The sequence below is a fragment of the Dinoponera quadriceps genome, unplaced genomic scaffold, assembly GCF_001313825.1.
Source record: "Dinoponera quadriceps isolate SergipeBrazil2010 unplaced genomic scaffold, ASM131382v1 scaffold490, whole genome shotgun sequence".
NCBI classification, from domain to species: domain Eukaryota; kingdom Metazoa; phylum Arthropoda; class Insecta; order Hymenoptera; family Formicidae; genus Dinoponera; species Dinoponera quadriceps.
Genome location: NW_014554582.1, coordinates 15,740 through 26,524, shown reverse-complemented (window position 1 = coordinate 26,524; position 10,785 = coordinate 15,740). Strand labels below are relative to the sequence as shown.

Genomic DNA, 10,785 nt, shown 5'->3' with positions numbered 1-10,785 from the left:
ACAATTTATAAATTTTTAATCCAAATCGAGCTCTTTTCGACGGATTGTATTGTTTGTATGCTAAACGCCCTTTATATTTCATCAAGGATTCGTCAATGCTGATATATTCACTGGGTGTGTAAATTTCTTTAAATTTTTCATTCCAGAGGTTGATGATAGGTCTTACCTTTCGAAGTCGGTCATTTCTATCAGAAGTTTCATTATTAGAGAAGTGTAAAAATCTCGAAATTTGCCGAAATCTCTTAAATGGCATTGTTTTTCGAAATATTGGCGTTTCTATTACTGCTCTTGTAGTCCAATACTGTTGTATATTTGATTTTTTTACTTGACTCATCAAAATACATAATGCATAGTAGGCCTTTATTTCATCTAAGGTAACAGGATACCAATTGTCGTCCACTTTCCGTCTTTTACACTCGTCGTTCATTTCTTGGTATGCGAAGCGATTTGTTTCCGTAATAATTATATCCCACAGTTTGTTATCAAATATAATAGAAAATAGTTCTAATATTGTTGGATCCTTGCTTAAATTAGTAAGAACAGACGCTTTTATACCATGAGTCTCAGAATACGTCCAAACTATTGGTGTGTTTTTTTTCTCCTGCCAAATCCATGATTGACGCGTCGTACCTTCCTCTTCACTACTATCTTCTATAATCATACGCCTTGGACGCTTTCTGGTTAGCGGAAGAACATCACTATCACTAGATTCATTATCACCGCTTTCACTTAAATCTCTTTTATTTTGCATTTTGTAAGGGTTTATTATTAAATTTCAATATAATAATATAAACTACTTTGTAACAGCAATTATGAGACTCGTGACTAACTCTGGTGGCGTACTGATAGAAACTAACATTCAATCACGACCCAGGCTCGTGATGTTTATGTTTGATCCGACTATCTGTACACGACCTCGGCTCGTGATGTTTACGTTTGGCCCGACGATCTATTCACGAGCCTGGCTCGTCATATTCATGTTTGGGCCAAAATTTTCATCAGGAGTCAGACTCGTTAAAGCACGGCAAGGGGTTAACTGAATTTATCTGAAAACTGCTTACATTGGAGGAATGATAATAAAATGGGGTCAATTGATAAAAAATATCAGTAAAATTTTCAGTATAATATTTCCCTCAGATTTGCCCTGGTTACTACAGAAAAGTCGTTTCATTGGTTAGATATTATCTTAAAATAATATGAATAATAAATTGTTGTTTCCGATTGACAAAATTGGACGCATTTAAGGATCAAATAAAAGATACCATTAAGTCTTAATCTGAAAATGGTGTAGGAGACTTGAAATTTAGCGGCCCATAACCACACATGAATGATGTGAAGTGAAATCTTGATGAGAAAGTAATTTTGGAAGAATTTGAAGTGAGAGAAAAAGTTTCTTTTAATGAATTAAAGTACAATCTATAGACGGTGATAATAAAATTTATTAATTCGTCATTTTGTTACGTCTGTAGTCAAATTGTTATATTAAATACAAAATTACCCAGATAGAAATGTGTGATGATCTCATTTCATCAAAATATGATATTTATTTTGAGTACAAATTAGTTTGGTCCGTTTTCAAAATATGGCTCTGGCTGTTATGAATGTTTCATAGTGACAGCTGATTTCGATGGTTTCGGAGAGGTTAAACATCTGTCAATAATATTCAGTTTATATCGCTTTGAGTTTCAAACAAAACCCCTGTTTTTTACAGTGTTGAATATGTCAAATTTGGTGTTAACTAAGCAGCATTTGCGGGAGGTTTTAGTTTTCTGCTTTAATTGGAAGAAATGTGCAGCTGATGCGCATCGAATGCTTATTAGAAGTTTATGGTAACAATGTTCCAACTGATAAATCATGTAGGGAATGGATTCGACGTTTCAAGAATGGTGATTTCAGCGTTGAAGACAAGCCTTGCTCTGGACAGCCAAAAAAATTCGAAGACAAAGAATTGGAGGCATTACTCGATGAAGATCCGAGTGATTCCATTACGGTGCCATCAGTATAGGCTACAATTGATTTGTTTGAGCCGTGCATTACGAGAAAAACGGCCGGAATACGAGAAAAGACATGACAAAGTTATTCTTCTGCATGATAACGCTCGGCCTCATGTTGCAAAAGTCGTAAAAAATTATTTGGAAACGCTCAAGTGGGATATTTGACCGCACTCGCCGTATTCGCCTGACATTGCTTCTTCTGATTACTGGTTGTTCCGACGGATGCAGCACGATTTAGCAGGTCACTGGTTCATTTCTTTCGCAGGAATAAAAAATTGGCTTCTAAATTGGATCTTCTCAAAAGACGAGACATTTTTTCGAGATGGAATTCGAAAATTGCCTGAGAGGTGGGAAAAAGTAGTAGCCAGCGATGGACAATACTTTGATTAATCTGTTCATTCATTTTGTTCTGAAATAAATGTATTTTTGATTATAAAAAAACGGACCGAACTAATTTGTACTCCCAATACATTTTGTTTTAAAATAAATTCATTTTTGACCACAAAAACGGACGGAACTAATTTGTACTCTCAATACATTAACTTTAACTTAATGCTTTTTTAAAGAAACGTAATTAACATAACCACAAGATATGCGCAACTCATGTACAAATATGTTAGGTTTTGCTATCATAATAATATAAGATAAGATATATTTTTGATCATGAAATGAACGACATCTGAACAGCAAATGCGCAAACATCTGTATGCATTTCTGAAATCATGTTATGTCAATATATGAATGTATGCTGAGCACAACATGAAATCATTTTACTAGCTGGAAATTAATTAAAATTATTCCTAGAAGTCGTAAACATTTTAATTGTACTTCAACCTTCTTAAAACGACATAGAAACGACTACATAATTCATTGTTTAAAAATTTGTTATTTTCCGAATAATTTTATACAAATTTTATTGTTTATATTTCTCAATGTGCAACAGTCGCAATGTCCGCTCCTACACATATCGATTAAACAAATAACATCGCGCACTTTAATTTGCTAATATTTTTTCTTAATATTTCAAAATTTTCAATAACAACGGGAATCGTTTTGCTCAAGTAGACTCTACCTATATATATATTGTTACGTCCCGAGGCACCCCCGGAACCCCCTCCTCCTTCTCCCTTTTTCTATCACACTTCTATTTTTTTTCTCCCTTCCCTACACTCTTCTTTCATCCCGGTAGTCGCCTGTTGACATCGTACCGTTTCTTCCAAATTATAACTTTAGTTGTAGTCCCGACCGTATCGTTGCTATATTTTGTATAATTAAAATAATTCTCACCTTCTATCTACCGTTTTTCGAGCTTATTAAACTCAACTTAGATCCGGCAGTCACTGCCGCTGAATAGCTGAAGTATTGCCCCACCGATCATGCCCGGTGTATGAAATAAGTTATGTTATGCGATTTTTTTTCAACATTACGTATTATTTAGATAAACTAAATTTTTTTTTTCGCTCCGTGAGAACGGATGTATATGATCCATTTCGTGCCCTATCTTATAAACCTGAGAACACCGTAGACCACCAAGTCCGTTGGCGTTCCCACCAAAAATGCAAGCTACATAGTTATAGAAGAAAGAGGGCGTCCAAGACGAACGTATAAATAAGGGCCCCGTCTTTAGGAGAGTCAGTACCAATCGTTCTGTCAGTACCAATCGTTCTGTCTTTTGGGTCTGTGCGGTTTGCAAATTTTACTGACTTCGTCGTCAACGAGTCAGTCGCGAGTCGGAGTGAAAATTCTCTCAGTGTCCATCTCGTTTCAAGAAAAGCACCACAGCCAAGGTGGTGTGACGCTACCGATAAAAACAAACGACGGACGAAACTCTGCCCTGCAACCTGGCTCCTTCTTTTCTCTAGAACAAGGTAGATGCTTTATCTATTGAATAAAACCGACGACTTCGTGCGCACAACCGACTTCATAATTTATACGTTGCCATCTCGATTTAATTTGTTCGAATTGCGCGAGAGCACAATAAATTATATTGTTTATTTTGTACCCATTTATTTTGTTTCCATTTCTTTCTTAAATAACCCCTATTTTTCCGGGATTCTACCACAGCACCACGAGTAAACCTNCCCCCCCCCCCCCCCCCCGGCTAAGCAGCCTCATTACGTAACGGAGCCGCTCCTGTCGCGCGTGTTCCTGTCTCCGCGAGATGTAACATAAAAGAAAACTGGTGACAGCGGTGAGATTTTTACGAACAACCGGAATATCCAAAATTTTTCTCTCTTGTGTTCAATTCGGGAATATAATCTTCTTTACAAATTTCGACTCTAATTTCTCCCTCAAACAGGGAGAATTCTATCAAAATTTCCTCGTCGGACAAAACCGAACTAAATCGCCGCAGGGAGCGACTTCGCTTTTTGAATCTTATTAACCGCGAACTTCAGTCGCATCTTCGTCCGCACGCGATGGACCGCTCAAAGCCTCTTTCGCCTCTGAATCACCCTGATGACGCCTCAACCACAGATTCTGAAGAATCACCCATTTTTCCGTCTCAACCTCGCGATGGGCAATACGCGAGCGACCCACCGTCCACGCGACCCCATATGAATCTCGATCCCGGTACATACGTCCCCCTTGCTACTACGTTCACTAGCCTACTGTTGCTCAACCAAAACCTCCTGCGCGAAATGCACGCTCGGGAGATACAATTAGCAAAAAGAACGGCGCGCATTGAAGAACTTCTCTGCAACCTAACTGCAAATCAACAGAGGGAAGTTTTACCTTTATCCACCCCTCTGTCCCAAGGCCCTAGGCAAGCCCCCGCGTCTGCCCCTATCTCGGAATCGCATTTGCCACAGGCGTCCCCCTCCTTGTCCTATCCTCCAGCCGCCGCATTTATGTCCTCTTCAACACTATCCGTTTCTAGCATACGCAAAGTCTTAGACTCAGTCCCTAAATTTGACGGACATAATGTCTCGGTTTTACAATTCGCGCGAGCTTGTTAGCGAGCTAAAGAATTGCTACCGCTCGCTAGCGAAGCCCATATCGTTCGATTGCTCCGGAGCCGGTTAATCGGTCACGCGTACCTCGTCGTCGAAGACGAAACTTATTTCACCGTCGATAGTGTGTTAAACGAACTAAAACAAGTTTTTAGTCCCGCCCGTACGCCAAATTTTTACCGCGGACAACTTAGTGTCATTTATAAAAAACGCGGCGAACACATCTTGGATTACATAAGCCGAGTTAAGGATCTGCGCACCGCTATCATTGAAGGAGATCAAACCGTGCTCAGACGCGAGCTTACTCCGGCCGAAATTACCGCTATTGATGCCGATACACTAGATTCATTTTTCGATGGCCTTCCCCCTGAGTACCGCATTGAGATCCGCATGGAAGGATTTAGTACCCTCTCGGAAGCTTATCGGAAAGCATTGTTTGTAAGCAAAAGATTAGAGCGCGATCAGTTACGCCTGCGAGACCCTCGGAATTCATCTTCGGCTCCTCCTCCCTCTTCAACACGCGTCAACACAAGCTCTGCAACTTACGACTCGCCGCCTGTCGTTATCTTGATGTGCGCGCCCGCTCCCTTCCCGCGTACATCTCAACCGCCACCTAATGCCTTTTCGTTGAGGATATGCGCTTATTGCAAAAAACCGGGCCATCTCATTTCCGAATGTCGTAAGCGACGTTTCAATAACATGCAAAAGGAACACGGCAATCAGCAGGGAAACGTGCTGATGGTCTCGGCCACCGAGCAGTGCCGAGGCCGCCCGATAGCTCGCTCAACGCTCCCGTCCGAAGAAATTCCACCAATATCTACTGCCTCAAATCCACAACCGGGGACGTCCCGACAATAGAGCTTTCCTCACCCTCGCTTATCGGGCCTACTGCATTTATGCTGGACACCGGATCCCAGCTTAACATTCTCAAAATCGGTTCTCTTAATTCTAATATTCCTATAAATTCTCATCACATAATCCAATTAACCGGAATCACGGATAACATCGTCAACACCTTGGAAACCGCTAAAATTTATCTCCTTCGCGTCTCTGTAATCTTTTATATTGTTCCCGACGATTTTCCTATTATACCGCAAGGAATTTTTGGCTCTTTGTTTTTCTCCGAAAACAGTGCTCAAATAGATTATGTAGCTCGCGCAGTATTTTGGAGAAATCAATGCTTTCCTTTTAAAAATCATGAAAGTATAATCGTCCCCGCGAGGACGAACGCGAGATTTGTTATTCGCGCGTCCAATCCTGAAATTAAGACCGGACACGTTCCTCGCCTCTATATCTTTGATGGCGTATTTATAGGCGATTGCTTAGTTACCTGCGTAAATGCTAAAGGCTTCATTTGCGTTATTAATACCACGGAAGAAAACATCGAACTTCTCATACCTACGGTACGCCTCCGCGAAGTTTCTCGAATTTCCGAACTCCTCCTATGCGCGAATGTCCGTCCTATGCCGAACGACAATGATAATCTCCCGGCCAGCAATCTCCGTGAAAACATTAAATCCTCTAACTTAATAAAATCTCCTTCTTACGTACCTCTAAAAAATAACGAACTTCCTAGATCAACAAAACTCACAACATCTCGTGAATCGCAATCGGCTGTGCCGATCCTTGAATCCTCGAGCGATGACCTTGCAGAGTCCTTCGGTATCCTATTCGCTCTAAGTAGCAATCTTCAAAGGGCGAAACCGTTGTCAACAGAATCCTCGTTCGATGCCCCGGCACTCCTAACTCTTAATTCTAACTCGCCGGAGACATCGTCCACTAACTCTTTAAACAACGGTCCGACCCTCAATCCTTCTAATTCTTCACTAAATCCTACTCTGCATATTTCTCGCTCCGAGGCTCCTTATTCTAAATCTCGCGATAACAAATCTCATAAAAAATCATATTCGAAGTCTTGTGAAACATCAACTTCTACTTCATCTAACTCTTGTCTCTCTCGTGTTAATCAAATCTTTAATCTTATTCGCATTAATCATTTAAATTCAGAGAAGCGCGAAAATGTGCGCTCTCTTGTAATTAATTATCACAATCAATTCCATTTACCTGGCGACCATCTTGGAAAAACTAACCTTACCTATCAACGCATTTCTACTACCGACAATATTCCTATCCACGTCCGGCAGTATCGATTTCCTTCAATTCACAAAGCAGAAATGAATTCGCAAGTTTCCGACCTTTTACAAAAACAAATAGTAAAAACCACCAACCTTCCTTATAACTCACCCGTTTGGATAGTCCCGAAAAAGGCGGATTCACAGGGTATCAAACGTTGGCGAACAGTTATCGATTACCGCCGTCTGAACGAAAAAACAATTGGCGACGCTTATCCATTACCCAACATTTGTGATATACTCGATCAATTAGGCGGTGCAAAATATTTTTCGGTATTAGACTTAGCTAGTGGCTTTCATCAAATCCCCATGCATCCCGAAGATGTTCATAAAACCGCGTTTTCTACTCCCCACGGTCATTTTCAATTCGATCGTATGCCTTTCGGCTTAAGAATGCACCCGCCACGTTTCAACGACTCATGGATCAAGTTCTCAACGGTCTTCAAGGCGTGGAATTATTCGCATACATGGACGATATTGTAGTTTACGCGAGCTCACTAAAGGAGCACGATGAAAAAATTAAAACCTTGATGAATCGCCTTCGCAACGCAAATCTCCAACTCCAACCCGATAAGTGCGAATTCTTGCGCCGCGAAGTCGCTTATTTAGGCCATATTATTGGAGAAAATAGCATCCGGCCGAATCCCGACAAAATTCATGCTATTAACAATTTTCCCACTCCTTTGAATCCTAGAAACATCAAACAATTCCTTGGTCTGGCAGGTTATTATCGCCGTTTCATTCCCGAATTCTCACATGTCGCGAACCCTTTATCCAAATTACTTAAAAAGAACGTTCCTTTCCTTTGAACGGTAGAACAACAACGATCATTTGAAACCTTAAAGAAAGCTCTTTACAATAAGCCCGTCCTCCAATATTCTAATTTCTCACTCCCTTTCGTCCTTACGACCGACGCTTCTAAATTCGCTATAGGCGGAGTTCTTAATCAAGGTCAAATTGGCCAAGACTTACCGATTGCATATGCCTCACGCGTTCTTAATCAGGCCGAACAAAATTACTCTACTATAGAAAAAGAACTCCTCGCTATTATTTATTGCGTTCATCACTTTCGACTTTATTTGTATGGACGCGAATTCACTTTAGTTACTGACCACCAGCCTCTCACGTGGCTGTATAGTGTAAAAGACCCTACATCCCGGCTCATGCGATGGCGATTAAAACTTGAAGAATACAATTACAAAATTATTTACAAAAAGGGATCGCTAAACCGTAACGCAGACGCACTTTCTCGAAACCCTCCGCAATTAATTAAAGGGTCCTCACTAAATAAAATCGTACATCCTAAACCTCAAAATCCCCCCGAAAAAGCTCCCATTCCTATCTCCCCGTCTCTTACCATCCTTCCTNATCTCGCTGTCTTTTACCATCCTTCCCATTAGGAAAAAGAGACGTGTGAATGATTACGACGCGCGAGACGATAACGCCTCTGACTCTGAGTCCGACGAGCCGCGCACGCGACCGCGTAAAATAAGCCTCCTTCCGCGACCCGCTCCCGGCGCTCAACGAGATAAATCGTCAGTTGCCTCGCACCTCCGTAGTTGTCAACCTCCTATACCGACCTTACCCCCTGAGATAGTTAACTTTCCTGACTCCCTCGAGTCACCTTCAGATGAACCGCCTCTCGATATTCTTACTAAATCACCCGAACCTCTTAATCTTCTTAATACATCTCCTAACGATACTCGCGGCAGCAAAGATGACGACCAGCCGCCTCCGTTATCGCCATATCCAGCTGACCGTACTCTTCTCTCTCCGCCCTCCCTACCTCTGGCTCTTGAACCGCTCTCGGCCATTCCCTCTACTTCTATCCATCCGTCAGTAGACTCTCTCCCTCCTTCCGTCTCTCCTACTCCCGGCCCCTATCCGGCCCTGCACGTGTCACGCAGCTCTCCCGAATGCGAACTCCAAAAAAGAACTCTCTTTCACAGAATCATTAGAGCATGTAAACCTCGACTATTAAACAGAATCCAAAGAATCAGAATCGCTTTCCGAAAACGAAGAAGAATCCTCAACTCCACGTCACCTTAACACACTTATCATTAAAGAAAGCCGAGACGATATACTCGCTCACAGGTATAACATGGTTGTGTTATTCGCTGTCGACGCGTATCCGTACGATAAAGGCGCACAGCTGTTAGCCGGTGCTAACCGAATACCTTTCCTCCACGAACTGACTCTCGGTCGAGGCCAAGTGTTTCCTTTCGAAGACACCGGGAAGAATTTAATCGTCCTACCAGTTAAAGAGAAACGATCAGTGCCATTAGATTTTGAAATTTTTATTGAATCATTCCGCTCATTATTGGATATCTTGCTAGAGCTAAATTTAAAATCTTTTTGTATCGCAAAGACCGAAACTTTCGATNCACACTTATCATTAAAGAAAGCCGAGACGATATACTCGCTCACAGGTATAACATGGTTGTGTTATTCGCTGTCGACGCGTATCCGTACGATAAAGGCGCACAGCTGTTAGCCGGTGCTAACCGAATACCTTTCCTCCACGAACTGACTCTCGGTCGAGGCCAAGTGTTTCCTTTCGAAGACACCGGGAAGAATTTAATCGTCCTACCAGTTAAAGAGAAACGATCAGTGCCATTAGATTTTGAAATTTTTATTGAATCATTCCGCTCATTATTGGATATCTTGCTAGAGCTAAATTTAAAATCTTTTTGTATCGCAAAGACCGAAACTCTCGACGACGTCTATTGGAGCGCCATCCGCGAATTGCTAGAAAATACTTTCGCCGAAAGATCGATTGTAATCACGATTTGTTTAGGGCTTACCACATGTCCTCCGGAGAACAAACGAGCACGAATCATACATGAAAATCATGCCTCCACTTTCACTGGGCATAAAGGGGTTACAAAAACGTATAATCGCGTTCGGCAAAAATTCTTTTGGAATCGTCTAAAACAACAAATACAAGAATATATTCGGCAATGCCGCACCTGTCAAATAAAAAAATTAATCCGCCTTAAAACGCGTCAACCAATGATCTTGACCGACACTCCTGGTGCCGCCTTTGATAAAATCGCACTGGACATTTTGGGACCATTGCCAAAAACGCGAAATGAAAAAATTTATTTACTCACTATCCAAGACCTACTCAGTAAATATTCTATCACTGTCCCGTTAGCTCATTTCACTGCCGAATCTACCGCCGCTGCATTTGTTAATAATTTTATATGCCGATTTGGCTGTCCTAAAGCAATTCTTACAGATCAAGGAACGAATTTCACAGTACGCGTAATGCACGAAATATCAAAACATTTTCAGATCAAGCACTTTAAAACTACCGCGTTTCATCCCCAGTCCAATGGATCATTGGAACGGTCCCACCATGTCCTTTGCGAATATATAAAATGTTTCATAAATAAAGAACGTAATTAGGACACAATCATCGAAAGAGCCTGCTTTGCTTATAACACCAGTGTCCACGAAGGAACGAAATTTACTCCTCATGAGCTTGTTTTTGGTCGAGCCGCCCGTATGCCTTCTGATTCCCTTCCTACCCAGTTCGAAACCTACCCCGGTTACCTTACTGACCTGTTCATACGCATCCGAGACCTCCAAACTGAAGCCAAATTAAATTTAGAACAAGCGAAAATGCGATCAAAAACTTATTATGATTGCCGCGTTAACGTACAAAATTTTCAAATTGGAGACCATGTATTTATGCTGACCCAC

The 10,785-nt window shown here is 41.4% G+C and overlaps 1 protein-coding gene across 1 annotated transcript in view; it reads right to left on the bottom strand.

The window, feature by feature from the left end:
* LOC106752183 (piggyBac transposable element-derived protein 4-like) overlaps positions 1 to 751 on the bottom strand; it is a gene marked incomplete at its 3' end in the record, with an annotated part of 1,182 nt that extends 431 nt beyond the window's left edge. Inside the window, exon 1 of the mRNA XM_014633712.1 lies at positions 3 to 751. Coding sequence (XP_014489198.1) covers positions 3 to 751 — 749 coding nt within the window. The remainder of the gene's footprint in view (positions 1 to 2) is intronic.
* Positions 752 to 10,785: the final 10,034 nt, after the last annotated feature.